The sequence below is a fragment of the Rhamphochromis sp. 'chilingali' genome (assembly GCF_963969265.1).
Source record: "Rhamphochromis sp. 'chilingali' genome assembly, chromosome: 4".
In the NCBI taxonomy this organism is placed as follows: domain Eukaryota; kingdom Metazoa; phylum Chordata; class Actinopteri; order Cichliformes; family Cichlidae; genus Rhamphochromis; species Rhamphochromis sp. 'chilingali'.
This window is the reverse complement of record NC_137948.1, coordinates 38,819,765-38,847,725: the sequence shown is the minus strand read 5'-3', so window position 1 is coordinate 38,847,725 and position 27,961 is coordinate 38,819,765. Positions and strand designations below refer to the sequence as shown.

The window sequence follows — 27,961 nt, the reverse complement described above, 5'->3', positions numbered from 1 at the left end:
GTGGCTGATTAGATATTTTTGTCAAAGATTTGAAAATGAGCCTGTAACGGTCCGCTACAACCTCTGGTGTACGTTTTGGAATAACTTTGAGAAAGAGTATTCAAAAAGGGGGAGGACACAGTGAATTTCAAGTATACAGAGATGGGCAGTAACGTGTAATCTGATTACTTTTTTCAAGTAACGAGTAAAGTAGGGGATTACTATTGCAAAACAGTAATTAGATTGCAGTTGCTTTCCCATAAGCATGTTACTAAACCGTGATTTTGTTTGTGAGAGTGTCTCATGACAGTGCCGTACGAGTGTGTGACATCCGTGGCAACAGACGTGTGTAGATCAATGGATAATATGGAGTGCGGGAGAGAGTCCATCCATGCTGCATTTAAAGTTTGGAAGTACTGACATTACTTTGAGTTTGATTCCGTAAAAAGTGACACAAACATTAGCGTCCGCTGTTCACTCAGTGTGGGAAGAAAACTTCTTTCTACAGCAAAAAAATTAAACTTCAAATCTGAGCAAGCACCGAGCAAGCTGCCATGAGAATGTAAAATTCTAAAAGAAACCCCCAAATCCTCTCACTGACATGACCTCTGCAGCACCGGGCAAACCTCCACCTCCTGCCCCACCCCTGCTAAACAGGTGACAATAGCTTTAAGAGCGACAGGACTTAGTGCCACTGAGTCTTTGATTTAATTTATTTATTTTGCTCCGTTTTACTTGCATCTATTTGAAAGAGTGTAAACACAGAACATTATTTTATTCTGTATGCTGGAATATGCAGAAAATAGGTTTAAATGCTAAACAAATGTCTCCAAGTCAGAGAATATTACATATAATTTATTTTTTGCTTGATGCATAAAGTTAAAAGATTAAAACTAATCAAACAAGTTTTAAAAAGAGACTTTTTGAATTTTATATGCAAAAAAACAGAATTGGGTCTATTGCTTGATTACATATTCAGGTTGTGTATCATCTTTTTAATAAATAACTAAGTAATAAAGTAACTAATTACTTTTGGAAATAAGTAATCAGCAAAGTAACAGGATTACTTTTTGGAGAAGTAATCAGTAATTAGTAACTAATTACTTTTTTCAAGTAACTTGACCAACACTGGCAGTGTACACAACTGTTTATATTCGGGTTAAGTCAAAGGATTAAAGAAAATTAAAACCTACCAAAATAGTTTGGTTTGCACTGGTTTCAGTAAATGAAGATAAAAGTAAAATAAAAAAATTAGGTGAAAGCTTGGCAGAGACCACCTAAAATTTTAATGAAATATTTGAAATATTTACAGTGAGGAAACAGGATGCAATATCAATGACAATTTTAATGACACTGTAAAAGCACTCATTTTAGTAAGCATGGTTAAGCACGTCTTCATGAGATCGGCTTTCTGATACTTTTTAATCCTTTTGTCTGAACTTGGTGTGTTTTAAAGTAACAAACAGCTTTGAGTTTTTCATCGTAGTGATTCAAGTTTACGTTTTGTTTTAAGTGCACTTCATTTTTATTTTCCTTGTTCATACAAAACATGCCAGGGGTTATCAAAATGTTTTTATTTCCCTCCTTTGTACAACTTGAAGATGTCACGTCAAACTTTGATATAATAAATAAGAAGTCATATAAAACTGCCAGAGAGGTTTTCAAACATGGCCAACCTCTAATCAAAACCACACAGAGACAGAAATTATCAAACATTCTCCTACATTAAGAGCAAAAAGCACAAGTGGGGATTTAAGTGGACAACCAACAAAGATACTCACAAACTAATGTATGTTTTTCATCAGTATAATTTGCATATTGACACATTTACATAAACACACAGAAAATATTGCCGTGTTGTTTGAATCGAGAAGGGGCTAGAAGGTTTGTAGAGGGAGCTTTTAATTTCTCAAAAATAAACCCTTTTACTTTTACAGTACAGAGATGGCAAAGTTGAGGTAAAATTATTTTTTTTGTCATATAAAGGAGTTTCAAAAGCTGATGGGTGTTTTTCAGTGTCCACCATAATATGACTTTATAACCACAAAGATGGCTTAAAAATAAATCTAGTTCCAAATCAGCTGACTACATTTAAAAACACAACAACACACTCACACACACACACACACACCAAGCTTCAAAACTCAAATGGACACATTTTCTACAGAGTTCTAGTTTCTCCTCCACTCTGTCAGTTTTCCGCCTAATGCAGCTGTGGTCCCTCCTCACATCTCAGTGGGACCTTTCATGCTGGAGTCCTTTGCCGAAACCGGTGATGCCACCATGGGAAGGATGCACTGCGACGGCTCACAGTAACTGTTCAAACCAGGAGGACCAGGAGGTCCAGGAACACCAGCTGTACCAGCAACCCCACGAGGTCCCCTCTCTCCGTCACGACCGTCTCTGCCATAAGCTGGTCGACCAGGATTGCCTGCAAACAGAATGACAGAGGATCAGAAGTTAAACATCCACGTTTTTCTGTAATCATCCTATAGACTACATTGATGCAGCCCCTGGACCTGACTTTTTACACTGCACTGTGATATTGCTATGCCCACCTTCTTTCTATGACTGGTTGTCAATAAATTCACTCTATTTTACAAGATTGTGGGTGATACACTGATTTAGTTTAGTTGTGTTTACTAAGCACTAATTTACAAATTTTTGCAATACAGTCCAGGAAGATTATCCATAAACCTTCAGTTAGTATGTCAAATGTAATGATTGCACAAGAGCAGTGCAAAGAAAAACACAAAATATGAGGAAATATAAATATATTCAAAAGTTTCCCATGTTCAGTTTGCATAGAATATCTGCCTTTGTCAACTATGTGGAAAACCTTAGGCCAAGTATCTAACCCAGTAGTAGTCAAGTGCTGTGAATTTTTGCAGCTTCTCATTACACTTAAAATGTGTCATGTTTGGCACTGCTGGCATTAAAACTCATGTATCAGATGAATATCAACAAGTTACTAGGCCCTGGGTATCTAGAAAGTTCTAAACATGATGTGTTAAAGCAGTTCTGTAATAATTAACATCATTATTTGCAGAGTAAAGTACACGACTACAAAAATGAAATGAACAATTTTTAATCACTATAGCAATCAAGTCAGTTAAACTTGTGGGATATTGATCTGGTCAGTTTAGCAGCAGAGGGGGTTGTCTGTCAATAAGCTTCAGCTGCTTTTGTGTTTGTGAAATTAACAACAGGGGAACTAGAGGGGCAACAATGAAACAACCACCAAAACAGGAATGGTTTTGAAGGTGCAGGACACTGGCATTTTTTTTCTTCACTTGTTTTGCATACAACTAGGGGCACTGTCACTACTGCTAATAGAGCCCAGTTGGCATTTGGCATACACTACCAGATTTGGCAGATCTGCTGATGTCCTGTGTTTTTCACAGATAAGAGTAGGTTCACGCTGAGCACACGTGAGAGAGAGGAAAGGATCTGGAGAAGGTGTGGAAAACATTATTCTCCCTCTAACATCATTCAGCATGGTTTGGTCTGAAAAGGCACACACACCCTATAGAGGCTAGGCAACAGGACCCTATGCTGGTGCAGTGGGTCCTGAGTTCCTCCTGATGTATGACAATGCCCAACCTCATCTGACAAAACTCTGCAGGAAATTTCTGGAGAATGAACAAATTGATGCCATTGATTGACTACATGCTCACCTGACCTAAAGCCTGACCTAAAGCCAATAGAACATCTTTGGGACGCCATGTTTCGATCCATCTGACACCACAATGTTATATATAGAATGTTGGACTCGTTCCCGGTGGGTGATGGGCTCCGCCAGGGCTGCCCTTTGTCACTGGTTCTGTTCATAATTTTTATGGACAGGATTTCTAGGCGCAGCCAAGTGGCAGAGGGCTTTCATTTTGGTGGCCTCAGAATCTCATCTCTGCTTTTTGCGGATGATGTGGTTCTGTTGGCTTCATCGGGTGGGGACCTCCAGCTTGGACTGGAACGGTTCGCAGCCGAGTGTGAAGCAGCGGGAATGAGGATCAGCACCTCCAAATCTGAGGCCATGGTTCTCAGCCGGAAAAGGGTGGCGTGCCCACTCTGGGTCGGGGATGAGTTCCTGCCCCAAGTGGAGGAGTTCAAGTATCTCAGGGTCTTGTTCGCGAGTGATGGGAGAAGGGAACCGGAGATCGAAAGACGGATTGGGGCTGCAGCTGCAGTAATGCGGACGCTGCACCGGTCCGTCGTGGTGAAGAGGGAGCTGAGTGTAAAAGCAAAGCTCTCAATTTACCGGTCGATCTACGTCCCTACCCTCACCTATGGCCACGAGCTGTGGGTAGTGACCGAAAGAACGAGATCGCGGATACAAGCGGCAGAAATGAGCTTCCTCCGAAGGGTGGCTGGCCTCTCCCTTAGAGATAGGGTGAGAAGTTCGGCCATCTGGGAGGGGCTCAGAGTAGAGCCGCTGCTGCTCCACATCGAAAGGAGCCAACTGAGGTGGTTCGGGCATCTGACAAGGATGCCTCCTGGGCGCCTCCTGAGTGAGGTGTTCCAGGAGGCCCCGGGGCAGACCCAGGACACGCTGGAGAAATTATATCTCTCGGCTGGCCTGGGATAGCTGGAGGAGGTGGCTGGGGAGAGGGAGGTCTGGGCCTCTCAGCTTAGGCTGCTGCCCCCGCGACCCGGCCTCGGATAAAACGGATGAAGATGGATGGATGGATGGATTTTTTCCCCATTAAGATCTGATGTGTTTTCAAAGTCTTCCTTTGAACAGTTGTTTTGAGAAGTGTACTTATTCTCCTAAATATAAACTATTTAACTGTCAAAGTGATACTGTTTTTTATTTAATGTGCACCCTTTCTTTGAATTGCAGAGCTTTCCATGCCTCTAATTAAAAAACATTTTTTACAATGACTGAATGCAGCATTCACGGTGTTAAATGCAGCATTCACGGGACAGGGTGGAGCAACAGTTTGACAACCCTCGGAGTATGTGGCAGGGACTAAACACGATCACAGACTTTAGAGGGAAAACCAGCACACCGCAGACCACGGCCTCTCTGTGTGAGGATCTAAACGTATTCTACGCTAGATTCGACACAGCGAACACCATGAGACCGGACAGTGTGCGCACCGCGGATGACGTCAGTGCGCACACTGTGTCTGAGGAGGATGTGCGGAGGTGCTTCAGGAAGGTGAACGCACGCAAAGCTACTGGTCCGGACGGGATTCCCGGCCGCGTCCTCAAGTCATGCGCGGCTCAGCTGGCTGGAGTGTTCACGTACATCTTCAACCTTTCCCTTTCTCTGTCTGTAGTCCCAGCCTGCTTCAAAATGGCCACCATCGTCCCTGTACCCAAATCCTCCACCATCTCCTCACTGAACGACTGGCGACCTGTAGCCCTGACCCCCATCGTAAGCAAATGCTTCGAGAAGCTGGTCAGGGACTTCATCTGCTCTGCACTACCCGACTCACTGGACCCTCTACAGTTCGCATACCACCACAACAGGTCCACTGATGATGCCATAGCCCTGACACTACATACTGCCCTGTCACACCTGGAGAAGAGAGACACGTATGTGAGAATGCTGTTTGTAGATTACAGCTCAGCATTCAATACCATCGTTCCCTCGAAGCTGGACAGGAAACTGCAGGATCTAGGACTGAGCAGCTCCCTCTGCAGCTGGATCCTTAGCTTCCTGTCTGACAGACGCCAAGTGGTCAGACTGGGCAGCATCACCTCATCCCCCGTCACACTGAACACTGGTGCTCCACAGGGGTGTGTACTGAGCCCTCTCCTATACTCACTCTACACCTACGACTGCACAGCCACTAACAACTCCAACATCATTGTGAAGTTTGCGGACGACACTAAAGTGGTGGGTCTTATCACCAATGGTGATGAGACGGCTTACAGGGAGGAGGTCAGCGCCCTGACCCACTGGTGTCAAGACAACCATCTCACCCTCAACGTCGCAAAGACAAAGGAGTTGATAGTGGACTTCCGGAGGTGCAGAGAAGTACACACCCCCATCACCATCAACGGCGCTGCTGTGGAGAGAGTGAGCAGCTTCCGGTTCCTTGGCGTACACCTGGCTGAGGATCTTACGTGGTCAGTTTTGTGTGTTTTGTTTGTGGTCAGTACACACAAACAAAACAGTGAAGAAGGCGCAGCAGCGCCTCTTCTTTCTCAGGAGACTGAAAAGATTCGGCATGAGCCCCCGCATCCTCAGGACCTTCTATCACTGTGCCATTGAGAGCATCCTCACTGGATGCATCACCACCTGGTATGGCAACAGCACCGCCTACAACTGCAAAGCTCTCCAGCGAGTAGTGCGGTGCTCTGAACGGATAATTGGAGGTAAGCTTCCCTCCCTCCAAGACATCTACAGGAAGCGCTGCCTGAGGAAAGCGGGGAGGATCATCAAGGACTCCAGTCACCCCAGCCATAAACTGTTCAGACTACTTCCATCAGGAAGGAGGTTCTGCAGCATCCGGTCCTGTACCAGCAGACTGAGAGACAGCTTTTTCCATCAGGCCATCAGACTGCTGAACACTTCATAGACACCTCAGCTTCACTACTGGAACTTTAACATTATGCACTCCATACTGTACAGTAATGCCACTGTTTTGCACGTCTCACTCTGTATATTTTATTTTATTTATTTTATATATTTTATTTATTGTTTACTCTATTTAATTTGTAAAATATGTGTACACACACACACACACACACACACACACACACACACACACACACGTAGAAAAATATTTAGTATACACATCCAGAAATGCATATACTATTATATATTGTACATATATTTATTAGTTTCAGATGTAGCCATTCTTGTATTTTGCTTGTTTACATTATTGTATTTTGCACAACTCTGTTGCTTGTGAAGCTCGCACACAAGAATTTCACTCACATGTGCTGTACCAATGTACCTGCACATGTGATGTGACAATAAAAGTGATTTGATTTGATTTGATTTGAAAATTATAATATTATTAACCTATAAGACTTTATGCACTCGGGAGGACAGAAAGGGATATTTTTGCTGTTAATTAATATAAAAGGCTTTGTGTAATTGAGCTCAGATCTGGGGGTTTTTTGTCCAGCATTATTGTTCATCCAAACGGCATTTTTCTTTTGGACAATATTACATAATCTTCACTACCTGATGCTTGACTGAGACATTTAGTTCATTTATTCTATGTACAGCTATCTTGTCAATTACCTGGTAAACCAGGTGCACCTGGTTCTCCTTTGGGTCCTCTCGTTATGGGTCCCCTGTCCCCTTTATCACCCTGGTCACCTGTGGGGAGGGAAAGTAATTATCACCAATGGGAAACACATAATTAAAGTTACTATATTTAGCTGTGTTTAGCATGAGGTTCAAACTCAGGCTTCACACCACATCTGGTCCCTCATTCAGATGATTTGTCCCTGAGGAGCTACGGGTCAAAACAACATGAATATAAATGACTGTCAGTTAATTTCGATAATCCCACAGGCTTGCAGCTTACACATGAGTCATTTGCTTTTATTTTTCTGATTCAGTAATAGTAATCCTCCTGATAAGCTCCAGATTTCCTCTGTCTAAATTACAAATACATCATAGCTGTGTATCTCAATACTAGAGTTAAGCATGAAAGATTTATTTTTAATTTTGAGTTTGCATGTGATTCCATGTTTGGTTTAACCTTGCCTGTTTTCATATATATGCACCTGAAATGCACACCTCTGCCAGTGGTTTCCCATTATTTTTGAACTGATCTACAGATGGCAGTAATGCACCAAGAAACTCAGTGATGCACCAAAAAAAGGCAGAGAATAAGAAATGTGCTATTATATGCTTGTTAGCAGTGACTTATCACCAACTTAAGTCAGACAGTTTTGCGGTCTTTGTGCTCACTGGACTTGCACATTAGGGGTTGCGCTACTCCAACAATCTTCAACTGCCAAGATAAAGCTCACCCTTAGGTCCTTTGATTCCCATCAGTCCAGGTGGCCCTTTCAGACCAGGCAGACCTCTTGATCCGGTGTGACCTGGGAAACCATTCTCTCCTGTGGGGCCTGGAGGTCCAGGTGGGCCTGGAGGACCGGGCATCCCACCAATACCTGACTCAGGCCTGGTCAAGCTAGCTGCTAGCTGGGCAAACTGATCTGTGGCACAGGAGAATTTTATTTTTTAATTTTCTGTGTTAATCGGTGGATATATAGATGTAAAATAACAAACATTTTGTGTTTGCCACAGATTGGTTTGAAAAGCTCTTTTATCCAAATGACTGTAAAGCACACTGTCTTCAGTAACTACACCTAGTGGTAACCAGCCGATAGAACGCTTACCTTGCATTACCCTCATGCAGACTTGTTTGATGTGTGTATCTGTTGGTGATTTTCCCTGAACAAACAGATCGTTGATAGTGATGAGTGATGGTTACTGAGGAAATTCTGGTGTTCTCAAGGTGTTTCTTGAGAAGATTGGATATTTATAGTCTCATTAAACATTCTGCAAAAATACTGAACAAGTATTTTTTAATTGAATACTAATAATAAACACTGGATGTATCATATTCCCTTTCTCCAACAATCCATTTATTGAAAATTCAAAATAACAAGCATTGTATTTCACTTGAGCGAACATGCTGTTCAATAATCGACCATGATTCAACAGAGAGTTGTAACAGAACAGTACAGAGATAAAAATTTCTCACCGCTGGTCCCTGTATTCCCGGCAGGCCAGGCACCCCCATGTCCCCCTGCATGCCACGGGGTCCTGGTTGGCCCAACTTGCCCTCTTTACCTGGCAGTCCTCGGCTGCCCTCGGGTCCTTTATTTCCCGTCTCTCCTGGTGGGCCTGACTACAAAAAATAGCACCAAACAGATGACTTCAACAGAAAAAAGGGAAGAGAAGTGGGAATCTGTGGAGTAAGATGGAAAACACTGGACAGAATAATACAATAATACATTTTGATCAATCTAAAAAATTAGGTGGGTTCTCATTTTTAAGAACATATAAACCATAATCGTCAGCGAATATTTCACTTTATGCGTAAGGAAGCTAGCATATATGAAAGTTTACCTTTTTGAACTAAGTTATGGGAAAAAAAAATCTCCAATATTTAAGGATAGGATACACTTGGTTAGATGAACATACCGATCCTTTCTCTCCAGATTCTCCTGGTTCACCCTGAAAAAAAGAAAGCAGGCATAAATAACTACATGCATGCAGAAACATCCGAAGATATTTCTACCAGATACGTATCATATTTTATTATTCTGCAAAGCTGTGTCACTTTGTCACAAAGGAGTATTTCCCACAACAGATTTTGCAAACTCAAGTGATTCTTGACACTGTTAACAACTACATCCTTCTTAATGGCATCACTGCGAGCATGTCTGTTTTCCCACTTCTTGGTACTTTCAGTAGTTGATAACTCACCACATCTCCTCTCTCTCCTGCTGTTCCCTCAGCTCCTGGAAGTCCCTAAAAATATTAAAATGTGCAGATTTTTAGCTCAAATCCCACTCTGTGATTTGTCTAATAATAATGATAATGATATTACAGTTTAATAAATAAATAAAAATACCTGGTCTCCCTTTGGACCATCAAGACCGACTGCACCCTGAGAAAAACAAAAAAGCAAGATAATTATTTTTGGGAGTTTGATAGTATTAACTGGAAATAAATAAATTTAGTGCACCAATACCCACAATAATCCAATTTGCTAATCTAGATCTGATCCAGACTTCATTTATCTGATTGAAGCTGCCTGAGTCAAAAAAAGATATGACTTTAAATGGACCTGCATTAGGACAGTGTGGGATATTGGATCAATTATTTATTAGTCTAAGGAGCTTGGAAAGAAAAGCGTCTGGACTTTTTGTCTGTATCAGTTATTTATTATTTTTACAATTTTCGATGAATTTTTAACTCATTCACTGCCAGCCATTGGCAGTGAATGAGTTAAACCCATTGACTCATTCACTGCCATTGACGGCTATAGACGTCAATGGCAGTGAATGAGTTAATAGAATTGTCATTTTAGTGTGGTGATCACACACAGCAGTAACCCATTCTGACAAATGTATTTGGAAAGCTAATCTGAAGCCATCTATCAGTTGTATGTGCAGTATTTCCTGACTGGGGCCTGATACTGGTCATCTGCAGAGTCACAACAACACTCCATCAGCCTTTTTTCAACTCAGGGGTAAAAACACACAATTGTTCCTGCTATAAAATTTTATACAAAACTTCATCCAATTCACCTACTTAGTTCCAGTTACACCAGAAAGCCTGCAAACAATAGAATTAAGGATTTGTCTGGGAAGGTTCTCAGTGATCCAGGTCATCATAGTCTAAGGAGCTTGGAAAGAAACGTGTCTGGACTTCTTTAGGTTTCTGTGGAGACGTTTCACCTCACATCGGAGAAGCTTCTTCAGTTCTAAGAGCAATTGGTGGAGAGTCCCAGATTTTAAGCCCTATGGGAGTGTCCCCCAAGAGGGTCATGGACCCCCTATTGATCCCCTACCTAATCACACGAGCCAAGGTGTGAAAATGGGTGTGGGTCACAATCAGCCAAGGTTTCGGGGGGTTAATACACACTGTAAACATTTGCTATGTTTTAACTTCGTATATTCTCCGCACACCCTCCACCCCACCCCCGCAAGTGATCAGCTGATCTGACTTTCTCTCTGCTCTGCAGGTCTGAACACGAACTGAGCAGAGTGAAAATGTCTTGTTGGGTTTGCACCCACCTTTAAAGAGGATCATTTATATCTGTTTGCTTCTTTTGATATCAGCAGATCTCAACCATATCCCCACACAAATTCAATTCCCATATTGTTCAACAAAAATAACATTAGTGTGCAACTTAATAAGTAGAGTGAGGTAGTGCTGTGAGCCACGGTACATGTGACTACTTATTTTGGACTGTTGCATTCACATGACTTCGGTTTAAATCAGATCTGTTTTTATCTTGTTTCATTTTGTGTCTCTTACCCTGTCTCCTTTCTGACCACGGAAACCAGCAGGGCCAGGGAGTCCGGGTAGGCCTGGATTTCCTTTGCTCCCCTATTTTTTTTTTTTTTTAAAATAGCCACACACAGACATAACCTCCTCTTAACATATAATACACACATTCAAAATCACAACACAGAACACACTGTGTGAAGCCTAGAGCAGGTACCATACCACCCCCAACTTAATCTAACCATATCTACAAGGGAAAAAAACATTTCCAGCTTTACATCATTCTGAACCACAGGCTGGACCCACCAGCACCCCAAGCATCCACCCTCCCTTGGATGTGTTAGGGTTTCAAGGGATAACATGTGGGGATGTGGGCATTCCTGGGGAACAGAGATTTCTTTCAGGGTTTCTTGGGTTATTTTCCTGTCCTGAATCCCCCCTGAGCTGCAGAAAAAATAAAAGTCTGTAACACAAGAGACCATTCATGCCCACTCACCAGTGGATTAGAGACTTAACTGCAGGGACAGGCGTTCATAAAGACGTTCAGCTCTTTATTAAAAGCACAAAAACATGACTCTGCTTTCCTGCAATGAATATCTGAGCAGATACAAGGTTTTTCTTTACCGGATTATTCTCGTGTCGAATAATACTTTCAGGATGGATTGTATTTATGAACACTGTGTCTGCTTGGCTTTCAGTTTCGAGGCGCTCATTTCTTACTGATTTTTGCTCTCCCAGTGACAAGCAAAAAAGACCAGCGTGTACTTTTCTCAAGGCCCATCAGACCTTGGAAATTATTGCGTTCTACTTTTTAATTTTTTTTGCTTGTTTGAAGTTATCGTTATCTGAACATTTCCTCTCTGTACAGCGTCTCCTGTTTCTTTTCCCACAACAGCACTATCATAATCCTGTTGTTTTTCACTCAGGCGGACTCGGTTCTAACAAAAAGCATTGCTTTTAACCCAGATTTGTTGATCTGTCTGTCTGCCAGCAGGAGATCTCAGGAACTGTGCATTTATATGACTGTAAAAAGAAACAATTAAATACAACTTTTCTACCCTTTCATGATCTAAATCAGAGTTTTCTTTTATTTTCCCACTAATTAATTAACATAAATAAATTCTTCTGTAGACATTCTATGGAACACCAGGACTGCCATAATGAATTAATTAAATACACCATTAAATAATTAATTAAATGTGGCAATAATTAATTAAAATTGGAATTAATTAATTAAATAGTTATGACACATGTACTTAATTAATTATTGACACATTTAATTAATTATTTATGTATTTCACATTTTAATTAATTATTGACACATTTAATTAATTATTTAATGATATATTTATTTATTTCATTTTGGCAGTCCTGGCGCCTGGCTCTCATCATGAAATAATTTTATCTGTCAGCCTCACCCATCAAACTCAGGAGGCGGGGTTAACGCTGCCCATGCAGCTTCTCTAACATTTGATTGGTTGCCGTGCAAAGTAAGTCAAAACAGGTCGATCCTAGATAATCGATTGCTTGTGTAGACTTGGGGCAGCCAGGTATCCCAGAATGCAGATCAAATCACAGGCAGCAATGGTGGTGGTGTAGTTTTAAAATACCCCGTTTTTCTGTCACCAGCTACACTTTTAACAGTGTTTTAGCCGCGAATGTCGCGCCGTATGTCTGGTCAGGTTGTCAACATAGAATATGTTTGCAAAAGTGCTCAGATGTTTTCAGAGATTTCACTAGCTCTGCTAACAGTTAGCATGCAGAGTGCACCGAGGGGGTTACGTTAACCAGTTTGTTTACATATTCCACTCTCCGTGTTCCACATGTTGCATTCGCAGATTCTCATTTTCACCGAACGATCGTCTCTTTCCGCCTGGTCTTGTGTCTCTGTGCTTCTGTAACATAAAGAACGAGCTGACATTTTTCTCACGAAACCAGCGATCAGCTCAACAGACCCTCAGTTTACCTGCATGCATCCTCCTCCTCATCTGTCAGCTGTTTAACACCTGCTGCTAATTCAAGAAACACGCCTACGTTACCTGGTGATAGTCACAGTTTAACTGGGCAGCCGGTGCTCGATATAAAGCAATGTCAGCGCATTTTTCTGCACAAGATAAGTAAATATAGTGTTTTCCCCGAGCGCAGAGCTGCTGGAGCTTGTTTCCTTACAGAGCACTTTATAGGTGAACAGCTTCATCAGCGGCTGATGTCCAATCACCGGCACACAGCTTTGAAACCTCAGCTGAGTTTTAGCTCTCAGTGGTTAAACGCTGGACTTCATTCACTCAGGTTCTGTCTGTCGGGTCACGTTTACTTCGCTGTTTTATTTACAACTGAGCAAATCGGTTTGGCTGAGGTTAAAGTTACGTTTCATAACTGCATAGTTTCACAGACGTTTAATGGTTCACTGGCACATGTGTTAGACTGAACTATCATCTAAATATCATCTGTTTTTTAATAGTTATTCAACTGTATTCTAAGCACCAGCTGTCTGTTAGAATGTGATTTTTTTTCTCTCTCTGTTGGCAGAGGTATAAAAATGCGCAGGAAAATCTGACGTGCATGGCGAACTTCACCGACGATATTTAGGGAGGAATAAACACACATCAAACATAAATGAACCATTTGCCTGTCTCCATAATTGAGAGCATTTTCTCTTCTTATCTCAACATTCTCTCTCTCTCTCTCTTTTTTTTTTTTTTTTTTTTTTTTTTTTTTGCTTTTTCGGTCATGTTATGTTTACCTGTCAAAGGCTTGTTACAAACTATGAAACACATCGTGCAGACTTCTGGATGTTAGAAGAAAACTAATACTGCTCATGAATGAGACTAAAGGCAGGAAGGTGTCCTTTAAAACTAAACATGTTAATAGGACCTCCCTATTTATATCATAGTTTATGATATAGCACGTGTATTTCAGTAATAGCTGAGGCCACTATACGTGCTGGCCTCATATCAAATGTGAAGGCAGACTGAGTCTATGTTTGACGTTTTTTATATCTAATCTTCCTTTTCAAACATTTAAACAGTCTGCAGCTGAGGGAATACAAACTCAAATTGTCGGAACAGGTTTGCTCGTTTCTTGGATTCATTTGGTGATTTATTAAATCTATAACTGTTATTCTAATCTGCTGCTGAGTCTCTTACACTTTTCTTTATGCTGTATATTTTCACGTCTCTGGAATAGTTGGAAGTTAGATAGTCAGGTGGGAAACTTTGTGTTAACTCATGGAGCTGAGGATATCGTGGATATCGTGGACATGCTGACCTCGCTGCGTGGTGTACAGAGCGAGGTCAGCATGATTAATATTCACAATAAAAATATTAGCCGAACATCATGAAGTCTGTATGTGTTTCATAGTGTCGAACAACCTTTGTACAGTTAAAGCCAGCAGTTACTACATGACAGAAACACCAACGTTATCTCTTTTATGTGTTTATACACAGGTCACGCTGATTACTGAACAAAAACCCAAAGATCAGATGTTAAACAGATTTATTTGCTCTCTCTCCTCCTTAAACATGTTTTTAATGTTAGTTATAATTCAGAATTGGCGACTGAAACACGTAGGACACATAAGAACATCAGGAAATAAAACACCGATAAATATAACCTCAGTAAAAGAAGTCAGCGGGGGTTACTACAGCTGTGTACCGGGGCCTGCGCTTTGTCGGTGGGATTGCTTGCGAGGCGAGCGGGTCTATCCCACGCTTTGCCGTGAGACTGGGCAGACATCTCCGAAATCATCGAAACACTTTTGCAAAGAGGCTGTATCTTGACAAACCGACCAGACACATGAAGATTAAACCACTACATTCTCGGCTAAAAAAATATTAAAACGGTATTTGGTGACACACAAACAGGGTTTTTCAAAGCTCAGTTCTGTTAGCTTCCACATGCCGGTTGTTGTGTGCTAGAAACAATGGCCACCAGGCCAAAGCAATGGTTTTGACTCGATCAGCGTTAACCCCGCCCCCTGAGTTTGATGGGTGAGGCTGACAGATAAAATTATTTCATGATGAGAGCCAGGCGCCAGGACTGCCAAAATGAAATAAATAAATATATCATTAAATAATTAATTAAATGTGTCAATAATTAATTAAAATGTGAAATACATAAATAATTAATTAAATGTGTCAATAATTAATTAATTACATGTGTCATAACTATTTATTTAATTAATTAATTCCAATTTTAATTAATTATTGCCACATTTAATTAATTATTTAATGGTGTATTTAATTAATTCATTATGGCAGTCCTGGCGTTCCATAACATTCAGCTCAGATCCTTAAATCGTGTTGATGTGTCAGTATATTATGCAATACAGTTAAACTCCAGCATAATAAAAGCATGGATACCTGTTGATGTCCTTTTACCATGTATTATTAAAGCCTTTCCAGTCTATACAACCCTTATGTTTTCCATCAATATTAGAACCAAAACAATATGTCAGCATACATCTGAAAAAATCTACAGCAAAATGTCTTTATAGAAACCAAAATCTACAAATCTGTTGGAGCTCTTTGGACTGTTTTTTTTTTTCCTGTCTGAATTCACCAACCCAAAGGAGCACTAGCAGGAAGCTAATGTTACAGCTCAGTTTTCATGAAGTCAGACAGTTGCTTTCTTGTGTTCAGTGATGTTCACTAAGAGATAAAATAGTTTTCACTCCAAAAAATCTAGATGAATACCTAGCGCTACAGGCAAAAAAAACTATATGTACCATCAAGATTTCTGATTATTTTCCGTTATTGTCACATATATCTCAGATTTCAGACTAAACTAAAAGCCTTTACTTAGAGTGTGACTGTTGCACTGGGAACTACTGTAAATGAATGCAACAAAGATCACGGAAGTTACAGTAAAACCAGGACCTCAGCAAGCAAGCAATATTGATTTTTAGCACATTTCCCAGACAGGACTCTTTGCAGAAAATAAGATCTCAAATAAAAATTTTAAATATCTTACATTTAAGAAGAATCTTACTTGTGTTACTGTGTTAAATTCTTTTTCTCCCATATTTTTTTTCAAAACATAATGTCCCCAAGAGAAAAGACGGCTTTCCCTCAGGTCTTACCCTGGCTCCTGATAATCCCGGGGGCCCATCGGGTCCTCTTTCTCCTTGTCCACCCTAAAACACAGAAGAGCTATGGTCACATCTGGAAATACAGACAGAAGTGAGTCAAAACGCAAGTGAAATAAACAAAAAGAAATGCAGTTTGGTAACTTGTCATGTTTGATATACTGTATGTGATGATATTTTTAGGTCAACTGTCCTGTAGCTATTACAGGGAATCTTTTATATCCTTATCGTTTACAGCTCATTATTTTTATAGTTGAACAAGTCACCGTATATTAACATCCTTATTTATCATATATCCCAGTCAATCCTCTGGGTTTGACTGGGATATTTGATTTTTTTCTAATTGGCTGGCGCTCCTAAAGGTTGTGTGTCTAAGAATATGCTGTCACTCAAATTTGAAGCCTGAGCTTTTGGCTAACAGATGTCCGGGTACACTCTCCTTCTGATTATAAATCTATAAATGCATTTCTTCTCTACATGACTGTTTGCTCTCAATTTCTCATTCAATAAATATCGTTTAATCAAATTTGAGGCAGCGGACTTTGCATCTGTTTGTGTATGTTCTGAATGGAGACCAGCATAGGTGCACTGTTTTCCCTCTCATCTCATTTCTCATCCTGCTGAAGTTACTGTTAAGATAAGATAAGATAACCTTTATTAGTCCCACGTGTGGGAAATTAGTTTTGTCACAGCAGAAAGTGGACAGTGCAAAAGTTATATAGCAAAAATTAGAATACAATACAAATGATATACTGTGCACAACTGTACAGAATACAATAGAATGAAATAAAATACTATATAGAGTAGAATAAAATATACAATAGGATAAAAATAGAATACAAATTCTATATACAACTGAGTAAAAATACAACTTTGTCAGAAAAGAATATTGCACTTAGCCTTATTGCACATGTGTGGGTTTGTGTGTGTTTGATCAGCTGCCTTCTATCTCTTTAATCTTACCCTACTGAGGAAGATGAACAGTTACTTACATCATGGAGTTTCCTTTACTCTGCAACAGTTTGCTTCCTCTGTTCATATTGATCAGATTTACAGAGGCTATAATACTAAAGCTTCTAGCATAAAATAACAAGGCTCAAACAATTTCTTTAGACGTGTTTGCACCATGCCCTGCAAGTAGGCCATGTAGGCAAAGCTAACAGGTGACTGCTTCTGGCTGTTGTGTTTTGCCCACAGGAAGGTGGAAGTCAGGACTTAGGTGAGATAAATAGTAGATATTGGGGCATCATGAAGGGCTGGAAGCAAACAGGAGGGGATCTTCTGGTTTACGAAGGGAAAACAACTATTTTGGAGGTTAAAGTGAAAAACCAAGTACATGAATTTCAGAGACTTACTGGTCCTCCTCTGAGCCCAATGGGTCCCACCTCTCCTTGATCACCACGTTCACCCTAGTGAACAAGATATCAGACAAGATAATCATCAGAGCTCCAAAAGGCAAGAATTTTTGTCATCTACTCATAGTAAAAGTTATCTGACTAATCCATTAGTTGGTACCTTTAACCCGGTAAGGTACAGTAGTTTAATGTGCTTTTACATGCGTCTATTGAGACTTTTGCGTAACAATTTAATGAACCTGATGCATCTCGCCTTGCTTCAAACTTACTTGTTTCCCTGGAGACCCCATCAAACCAACAACTCCTGGATCGCCTGCGTTACCCTGGTGACACAGAGAGACAAACAGAACATCATTGGCTCATCTTACTGTGGAACTCCTGTCTTTTTGCAAACATAGTTTTGTTTTTCACGAGGTGTTGGTACAGAAGCATTGATCATACCTTTGCACCTCCGTGTCCTTTTTGACCATAAGCTCCCGGCAAACCCTACATGAAGAAAATTGTAATAAGTGAAAATATCTGAGTCAAGAAAAGATGTTAATGAGGAATCAGGCTGTCAGACGTCACTTACAGGAAGTCCCTGTGGGCCAGCATCACCTGGAGCCCCATTTTTTCCTGGAAGACCCTAAAAATAAAAACAATTGAACTGCTAAAGGAGGAGGAACTGCTAAACACCTTTATTGTTATTGTATTATTGTTGCTAAAAGTAATTCCTAAGGAAATGTCTACAGACTTAGACTGAAGGCTAAACTAAAAGCAGTCTTTTGAGAATCTAGACTTCTGTTCATTATTAATTAGATATTAATTAAAACAGTTACCTTGGACCCTGGCAGTCCAGGAATTCCTTCACGACCATCTGGACCAGGAAGGCCCTGTTGGCAAGATAAGAGGGATCTCATTACAAAGCTTATTTCACACATTTAAATCAAAGTTCCACAGTAAGAAAAAGAGGAAGATGTTATATTTGGTAGAGAAGGAATATGTGTAGAGATAAAGCTATTTAAACCCAATACGGTCAGTCATGATAGCTAAACAGCACAATAAGAGCGTTATTGCAATTAAATTCTGAATTCTAGCAAGACAAAGACACAGGAAAACTCATCCATAGAATACAGGTGGGAAAGGAGGATAACAATATGAATTCAACAGACAATGGTCGGATGGTTTTAGAAGTAGAAAACAACAGAAAAGCAGGTCAGCAAGAAGACATAGAAGAAAAGATTCATTGCCTGATTGATTCTAGCATGTATAAGACATATCTGTGCTCACAGGGTCTCCTTTTGGCCCAGGAACTCCTCTGATTCCTGGTGGACCTCGGTCCCCCTATGAAATAACAAACTGCAATTAACTGCAAACAAATTCACATGATGACAGGCCTAAGTTCATTTCATGCTAAGTTCATACTGGGTGATGTATTTCAAGTGGAAACGGAGAGTTAAAAGAAAACTTTGGCTGATGCTAAATTTCTTTTCTTTTTTTTTATTTGTGATCTTACCAGCACTCCTTTTGGGCCGTTCTCACCAATGGGTCCTCTCTGGCCTGGATCCCCCTAAAAATGGTCAGTTTTCATCAGGATTTTATCCAAGTAACACAAAGGACTGTGCAGAGATAATAGTAAGCTTCCACTCACCGGAGCTCCCTGGATTCCACGAGGGCCTATGTCGCCCGGGTTTCCACGAGGTCCCTGTTTATAGTAACGGAAAAATGGACATAAGTCAAATTAAGTTAATACATTTTTTTTCTATTAAAAGTATACATGATTCACTTTCCAGTGCACGTCTTAGATCATGAAATTACTGCGTTTTGGGTCTTTTAGGCTGTATTGGATAGAGACCGTGTAGAAAGACAGGAAAGTGGGGAAAGACTGCAGCAAAGGGCCGGGGGTTGGACGTGAACCCAGGGCTACTGCTTTCCATCCATATGGCATATGAGTGCCTGTATATCCCACTGAGCTAAATCAACACCATTACTGAGCTTTATTAATAACGATTTTTTGGGGAGAACATGCACTCTCCTCACAGAAACTCAGGGCCTTTTCTCTTGAGGCAGCAGTGCTAACCACTGTGCTGCCCCTTTTCATATAATAGTTTGTAAATACGTCTGTAGCTATGGACTACAATAAGCAACTTGCACAAACTTCCTTAGAGGTATTTTTTTTTTACATTGGACTGTCCCTTAATATATGCCCTTTTGGCTCAAACTTTACTGTTTACGTTTACAAATACAATCCATGAAACTGTATGCAGTGTGCGTCCTCTCACCCTGTCACCTTTAGAGCCCATTATTCCTGGGAGGCCTCTTGATCCAGCTGGGCCCTAGAATTACTCAGCAGATAGAGGAGTGTTAATATGTTTGACTGCATGGAGCAATTTCTGTATGCATTCAGATTTTTAGGGTCACAAGAGAATGATGAATTAGTTTACTGGTAGTCCTTGAGATCCAACTTCACCAGCCAGTCCCTGTTCACCCTCATCTCCCTGAGAAATGAACGTCCCAGAAATGTCAGGATTTGATATCAATGCTTAATTTTTTCATGTAGTGAAAACTAAGATGTTAGCATAAGGTTACCTTGTGTCCTTGTCTTCCCGGCTCACCTGATTCACCTTTAACCCCTTTGTGACCCTATAAACAGAAACTAAATGTTAGAAGTTATCAACAAAAAGCTAATTAAATATGCTAATAATTGATCAACTTACTTTCATGCCTGGGAGGCCAGAATATCCAGTAATACCTAAGGGGCAGGCATTGGGACACTGGAAAATACAACAGCCTATTTGAGGTCATGGAAACGCCCTCCCACCAGGGGGCTCCACTGACAGCTAAAACAACGCTGTAATCTCACAGTCAAGATAATCAGCTTTTAAGATAAGATAATACTTTATTCTAGATTTGGGAAATTCTTTTATTACAAATGTTACGATAAGAACAATAATAATAATATTTTGAAATTAACAAAGGAATGATAATTTTGCTGCTAATCACATCATTAAGTCTATTCATGTTCTGTTCTTAGTATGTTTCCCTGGTATGTAAGCCAAATGTAAAATTGTGGTTTTACAAACAAATAGTTGCAGGTTTATCTACTTACCAGGTCTTTGCCTTCATAGACAGCCGGAGGCCCCTAGAAAAAAGTGTCTGAGCTTAAATCATCTTATTTTTATTTTCAATACAGACCTCATCTATTCATTAAAATAAATTACCAGATCATTAACCTTTATTATCTTTTTTTCCCTGATGATGTTCATTAGCAGTGTACACAGAAACTGGGATACTTACTCTTGGACCACGAGGACCAGGAAGACCAACTTGACCTCTTCTCCCTCTTGCTCCCTGCAGCAGATAGATGTGTTTTTATTAATCAGTTGTGTAGTCACCAGCAGGACATGTTTTGTGATGATTGTTGACTTTGTTTGTACTGAAGGTATTGGCTCTTTCAAAGATAAAAACTTTTTATTCTACAAAAGCTAAGAAATTGTATTTAGGCAATTTATGATTTATATACTCACTGGGGGTCCTACTTTTCCCAGTTCCCCTGGTAGCCCATCAGAACCAGGAATACCCTGTTAAAAAATACAGCAAAATAGCATAAATTGTTGTAAATGAGCTCTACTTCCACCTGTGCAACACTGAGCAGTTTTTAACAGAAGAACTGATAAATTCTAACAAAAACACACCAAAATATTAGCCACAATAATAATTTAAACGCTCCCATTTGTGGAAATGACATTAACAAGATGATCAGATATTTATCATTTATCAAATGAAGCCTTGCTTCAAAAAACATTGAACATTCAAATTTGTTTTTAGCAGAAGTTAGATCTTTTCACCATACTCTGCCCAAAGAATAATATCGTATAAGAGCCCTGGAACTACAGAACAGCCTGTAAATATGTTACAAAGTAACCAGTAACCACTCAGTTGCTGGTAAACACAAATCGGCAACCACTGATTTGTTTGTTCGTTTGTTTAATGTACATACTTATGCAAACCTGAAAAGGACTTAGAAATCAGCAGTGTACTCACATCAAGTCCATCAGGTCCTACGCCCTGTGGGAGAAAAGTCCTAAATTACAATGTGTCAAACTGAGAGTAAGAAATAATTACAAATTTGCAAAGCTTCTGGCTGGCTTTATTAGCTTTAGTCAAATTGTCTCAATGCACTTTTTAAAACTAGGTTGTACAAGATATAATAGGTAATAACTAAAATGAAGAAAGAGGTCAAATTTGCATTGAAAAGAAGGTAATATATATAAAGCAATACATATTTGAATATCTGTACTTACAGGCTCTCCAAGGGGCCCACGTGCTCCAGATTCCCCCTGAAAACCAGCAAGAACAGAAATGTTATTTCACATGAGGACAGAGTACAGTATACTTGCAGATATGTGGTGCTACTCTATACTGTAGTGTGAAAAAACTGATTTAGAGATCTGAGCAACATGACTAACTGAGAAATATGTTGAGACAATAAACTTACTTTTAAGCCTTTTGGGCCCACGAGGCCTGGATCCCCAGGAGGTCCCACAGGTCCCTGTGGACATGAAACAAAGTACATTCAAATCTTGGCATGCAATAATGATATTTTAAATATATATTGCACTCTAGCTGCCATACCATTTTTTTCTTTTCCTATTGTTGTTTGGTTTGATTTCTGTGTGTGTGTGTGTGTGTGTGTATGTGTGTGTCTCATAGTATAGGACTGAGGTTAGAGAATTTATAGGTGGACTTGGTGGACTTGTGTAAAGTGAAATTGTAACTTTCTGTATCCAATAATATACACTTTACTTTTTCTTATACACTTTACAAAAGCTCTGGAGGTCTCCTGTGATATCAGGCACCAAGACGTTAACAGCAGATCCCTTAAATGCTGGATGTTGGAAGTTGTAGCCTATGTGAATCACATTTGTTTTTCCAGTACATCCCATAGTTGCTCGCTCAGGCTAAAGTCCAGTCAACCCATTGAATTCCCTTATGTTCCTAAGACTATTCTTGGAGAATTGCTCCAATATGTCAGGATGCATTATTATCCTGAAATAGGCCAATGATGTGCTTTGAAGTGATGGGTTTAGATTGCAGTAATGATTAGCTTAGTATCAAAGTAACATTCACATGAAAGACAGGACCTAAGGTACAACTGCAAATTGAGCATTCTGACAGTTCAATGACCATACAACACAGCATGCTGTGATGCCCTTTGTGTCCTGGCAACTTGTCACTTTGCATGCAACAAAGGGTGCTCAAGTAGGGATTGGACAAGGGTTTGCATCACTTAGAAGCCCAGAATAAATAATGAGCTGGCCAAAGCAGGAGACAGATACCACTGATGTCAAAAACTCATCACACTTCATGAAGGCAGCAAAGAGAGGATTACCGGTAGTTAGAGCTATAATGAAAAGATCAGGGGGATGGCACCCTGAGATGAACTGCGAGAAGAGAGTCTGAGATAGCAGACGATAAATAACATTGACAAAAAGAGAAAAGAAATGTTAAATATATGTGTAAGCCATTCATGGGATATACAATCAAGATACAAGTTCCTTGGGGATAGCATAAGGGCTCTGATCATAGTGGCACAAGAACCACCAATAAGCACCAAGGCAGAAAGCTATCACAGCCATCAGAAGCCATGTTGCAGGTTGGTCAAAGATGGCACTGAGACAGTCCAGCTCAGAGTAGCAGGAGCCTGGAGACTGACAAGTACCATAGGCTGAAGGAACAGCTAGAAAACATGAGGGATGATTGCTCCAGATTATGACACATGAGACTGAAATAAGTCTGATATCGAGTTGAGGGTTTTTACATTCTTTAGCTTTTCCGCTGACTGCCTTCCTTATTAACAACATTCAAAACACTCCCCACTTGGTCAAAGGCATAGGTTAAGAAATAAAATGTGTCAACACATTCAGTCTGTGACAAAAGGTTCCTTCTGTCTCAAAGCTGAAGGTCAAAATCTCAGCAAATTTCCATTTAGTATTGTATTAAAGTCTATATTCTGCTTCTATAAGTAAAGGAAATTGGTGTAACTTTTGTTTTTAATTAATCACAGAGTGGTTGTGCAGGCTTGCTAAAAAAGAATGCAGTACATATAAAACTCTGAGTCTTTCAGTCTGTTCTCTGTACCACCACCACATAGAGGACAGCAAACACACTGTGACCATTCTGCACCATCTTTCCCAGCGTACAGCCTTCAGTCAGCCATCTCTGGGCAGCTGATTTCCCTGAACTCCTTGAGTAGTGCACAAAAAGACCCCTGTTTCTGTCAGTACGCTATTTGAGACTCAACCCTAAATAAACAGATTGATTTATTCAAGGGACCTTTCTTTTTCCTCTACACTTTTGCTCAGCTGGGGCCAATATAAACTGCTCCTACAGCAGCAGATCTGAATGTCTTAAGTCATGTGGCTCAGATCTTACGGACACTTAATACATTATCGCATTGGAGAATTTAAGACCTACTGGATCAGGTTAGCTGGTGAATTCAGAACTTAATAAAGTCTTTTATTTTGGTTTGGACTATAGAGACCACACCGCGAATGATTAAGCTATAAAACATGACTGCTGGACAAACACTTTACCAGTTTGTGCCTGTGTTGACATGTTGTCTTACTTACATCTGCCCCTGGGATGCCTGGAGCTCCAGGAGTCCCATCTTTGCCATTCTCTCCATCAGGTCCCTGGAAGCAGAAGATTCAGCATTACTGATTTTATTAATCTTAGACTTCTGCATGTGAGAAGAGAAACCAAAAACTGACTCACTGGTGCACCAGTCACTGTAGAGTCTTCTCCTCTGTCGCCCTGAAGACACATGAAGGAGATGATACAATGAAAACTAAATATTCATCATACATATAACTTTATGTTTCATTGTCATTTATAAGGTGATACATAAATGGCTCAATGCAATCATGATACCATCAAATGATTTCATTAAATGTGGATTTAAAAGACTGTCTTAAACTTTTTGAGCCCATAGCAGGCCAGCATCCAAATGAAAAGGCAGACTTTCAGTGCACAATGTATGGCACACTTTAGATTAAGATGATCAACTTTCTCTTTTTCTGTAGGGCAGTTCTTCTGAAAAAGGTCAACGAGCCCTGCATAGATACAACTATACCATGATTTAGACAGAGAGACAGACAGAGCTTTGTTATTGTCGGAGAACATCAGCTGCTGTTTGGTTTCACTGTTCACTGAGCTGATTAATCCTGGAATAAAATTCAGTACAAAAGAAGAACCAAAAAGCAGACTCACATCAATACCGTCCACTCCGGGCACTCCACCTATCCCGGGTGGCCCTGGAGGGCCTCTGGGACCGACTGGGCCTCTCTGTAAAACAAACACAGAAAACATTTTTTACTTTTTTTCCAACTGAAATCCATCTCCAAATACCAAGCAGTGCTGCTGCTGCTGCTAGTGTGAAGGTAAGCTCACACAGAGTCCCATTGTCTGCGTGATGTGAGTGGCTAGGTCACAGAACCAGGTTTCCTATTATTCCACCTAAGTAACCGCATGTGCTCAGATTACTGCTGCCCTCTGGACTTCACTGGTGCCAGTTGCGATCACTGGGATGAACTGACATTAGAAAAACCTAATAAAAAACACTGAAATCATTCATTTAATCATCAATACAGCATGTTAAAGTACAGTAGCCTTAAAGTACCGTGCATTTTGCAGTAACTGCTTTAGGGTAGTTACGTTTCCACCACAGAAAGCTTTTTACATGTCTAAAGTTAGAGCACAGAGTTAAAGAAGAATATTTAACTCATAATGAGATTACTTAAAGTGCTACACAAGTATATGAAATACAGCGGAGTAAAAACTACAGTTAGGAACCGTAAAGTGTGCTCCTTTCTGAGTCGTAAATACCTATCAAATATACCACATCGGCTCTGCCACATGAACGCATAGGACATTAGGACTTTAAAAACGTTTGCAGTTCAGAGAAGAGAAAAAAATCTACGCTTATCTCTCACCTGAGCGGAGCAAATAAACACAATTTGCAGTAAAAGCACCAAGAAGGATTCCCGACAGATTCGTGGTGGAGCCATGATCTTCCTACGGACCGAGGAAGACACTGAAAGTCCCTTTTTCCAGATCAGATGGGGCTCTCAGGCAGTCCACCTGTCAGCGTCCCCCCTGACTGAAACCCCACCGCCTGTTGGAAGGGGAGGATGTTAGAAAGTCCTGATTATTTCTGAGAGGCTGAGGCCGGCCGGAGGAGGAGGAGGGGTTCCCTGCACACACAGGGTGGGACGTACTTCCCTTTACTTGTAAAGGTTAAGCTGAATGTTTAATACACACACAACTGTTACATTACTGTGGTTCTTATCAGTAAATTGCTACATAAAACATAACAGCATTCTGTAAAGTAAGATGCTTTCATTCCACTTTTAATACCAAAGATTTCGAAACTCAAGGTTTACCTTTTAGTCTTCTGTGGGGCCTTCAACATCAACTTAAGGTCCAACTCTGCTAACAGAAGCCCTAAATGAACTATGGTGGTATAGCTTTAAATGATAGAGGTGGGGGCCTTTACATGTTTGTGCCCAACTACACCACTTATTTGTATTGTACTTCAATTTATTTTTCAATTCAATTTTATTCATACAGCGCCAACAACAGTCACGTCAAAGTACTTTATATTGTAAGGTAGACCCTACAATAATATATAAAGAGAAAAACTCAACAATCATATGACCCCCTTTGAGAAAGCACAACAGTGGGAAGGGAAAACTCCCTTTTAACAGGAAGAAACCTCTGGAAGAACCAGGCTCAGGGAGGGGCGGGACCATCTGCTGCAACTGGTTGGGGTGAGAGAAGGAAGACAGGATAAAGACATGCTGTGGAAGAGAGCCAGAGATTGATAACAAGTATGATTCAATGCTAAGAGGGTGTATTATGACATAGTGAGTGAGAAAGGTAACTGAAGAAGAAACACTCAATGCATTTACTTAATGTATGTAATTCACTCACTTACTGAATGTCATCCTTGTACATATTCACTTACTGTTTATTAAGTTCTCTTTTTGCACAGTCAAGGAGCTTTTCAGGACACATTTCACTACGTGTTGTTCTCGTATAACTATGCATGTGACAAATAAAGAATCTTCAATCTTGACTCTTGAAATGGAAGAAAGCAGCCCTACATATTTGTTTAATATGTGCATTTAAGATGGAAAGTCTCAGATTTCAATCCACTAACTAACCATTAATTAGTGGGGTTAGGTTAAGTGGCGATTCTAATTTCTCCATAGGTGTACATGTGAGTGCATATGGCTGTCTGTCTCTCTGTGTTTGCCCTGCGACAGACTGACATTCTGTACAGGAAGCAGGAAACTGCCTCTCACCCTATCCGGTTGTTCAGTGATGACGCGACGAATCCTACTTCCGGGTCTAAAGTAGTCTGCGTTTAATATGGCTTTTGTGTTGTTAACATGCTTAATGTTATGTATTTTCTTCTATTTGATCTCAAAAAGCTCCTAAAACAGTCAGTGATCACTGTTGACCTCCCTCGGCTTTTATTACCGCTAATCATTTATTTAAGCTCAGTTTTTAAAACCTTAGGATGTAACTACAGCCCAGCCCATGCAGCAGTATATGAATGACTGACCTCGTATTGTGGATGGATTATCGCAGTTGTTCTCCTGGCTGAAGTTTGGTCCTTTTACAGCATCCTGCCATGCGATTACATTTGTTCCTGACCACCGAGAACACTCACGTTAACTTTTATCGAGTGGAAAAAAGTTAGCTTGTTTATATTATGCTAACATAGCTGTGTCGCTAGCGGTCACGTAGCACATCATTATATAGCAGCTAGCCCAACTTCAGTAACCCTACAAACGTCACTGCTGTTTAGTTTTCTGTCTTCATTTATGCTGGAAGTGATAACAGAGCTGTACGTTTTAATTTGTTTCCAAAACCCCGCAGTCAGGACATGCTATATTGTATTTAGATAGAAGCTAGCGAGCTAACTCCCTGCTAACTTCTAACTCCGTTAAATGTCATAAATTCCGTTTTCATGGATGCCTGGATGTTAAACTCAATTGTTACACCTGGTAGAGCAGAACGCTGATCATTTTATTAAGGATGAAAGACTTTAGACAGTTTTTCAACTCTCAGTAATGCCATAGTGATCGTTTGATATATGGACCTGCAGCGGAGTTTAGACCCAGACACTGCTAGTGACGTCAGACTGAACAACCGGATAGCACTTGGGATATGCTCCGGTAGCCCTGCAACCCTCATAAAGATAAGCATAAGAAAATGGCTCAATGGACGGACGGTAAATGTTCAGTTCTAATGTCAATCCATCATGTTTCTTTAATTACATCATCTAAAGAAATAATTTTCAATATATTACAATTATATTAGTATATTATATTACTGTTGTGCAAATGTCTTTGCTTAATATTTGATGAAAACATCAACATTGATAAATTAGATTGAATATCCAATTTTAACTAAAAACTACAGCAATATACTACCTCAAAATCAGTTCCTCATTTACTTTAAGATATTATTAAAGCAACTTTAACATTTTCCTCTCACACACCGTGCCCTGGCGTTCCTATCTGGGAGGATGATTAATGTGATTTGTGA

At 40.2% G+C, this 27,961-nt stretch overlaps 1 protein-coding gene across 2 annotated transcripts; it reads right to left on the bottom strand.

Moving 5' to 3' along the window:
- Positions 1-1,251: 1,251 nt before the first annotated feature.
- col9a1a (collagen, type IX, alpha 1a) lies at positions 1,252-27,954 on the bottom strand. Of its 2 annotated transcripts, none has more exons than XM_080881472.1 (33): positions 26,973-27,954; positions 25,336-25,517; positions 24,614-24,688; positions 24,119-24,157; positions 23,974-24,036; positions 21,840-21,893; positions 21,646-21,681; positions 21,386-21,409; positions 20,869-20,922; positions 20,639-20,692; positions 20,451-20,483; positions 20,059-20,115; positions 19,931-19,984; positions 19,786-19,839; positions 19,624-19,677; positions 18,993-19,046; positions 18,858-18,911; positions 18,632-18,685; positions 18,181-18,234; positions 17,934-17,987; positions 17,804-17,848; positions 17,632-17,685; positions 17,363-17,416; positions 16,002-16,055; positions 10,952-11,023; positions 9,540-9,575; positions 9,392-9,436; positions 9,107-9,139; positions 8,664-8,810; positions 8,296-8,350; positions 7,924-8,112; positions 7,184-7,261; positions 1,252-2,410 (listed from the first exon to the last, which is right to left on the bottom strand). In XM_080881472.1, the coding sequence occupies exons 2-33, from the start codon at positions 25,408-25,410 to the stop codon at positions 2,205-2,207; spliced, it is 2,064 nt and encodes a 687-aa protein (XP_080737598.1). In that variant the 5' UTR covers positions 25,411-25,517; positions 26,973-27,954; the 3' UTR covers positions 1,252-2,204. The 2 variants fall into 2 exon arrangements, with proteins under 2 accessions (XP_080737598.1, XP_080737599.1); XM_080881473.1 differs by lacking the exon at positions 26,973-27,954 and adding an exon at positions 25,786-25,855.
- Between the last annotated feature and the right edge of the window lie 7 nt (positions 27,955-27,961).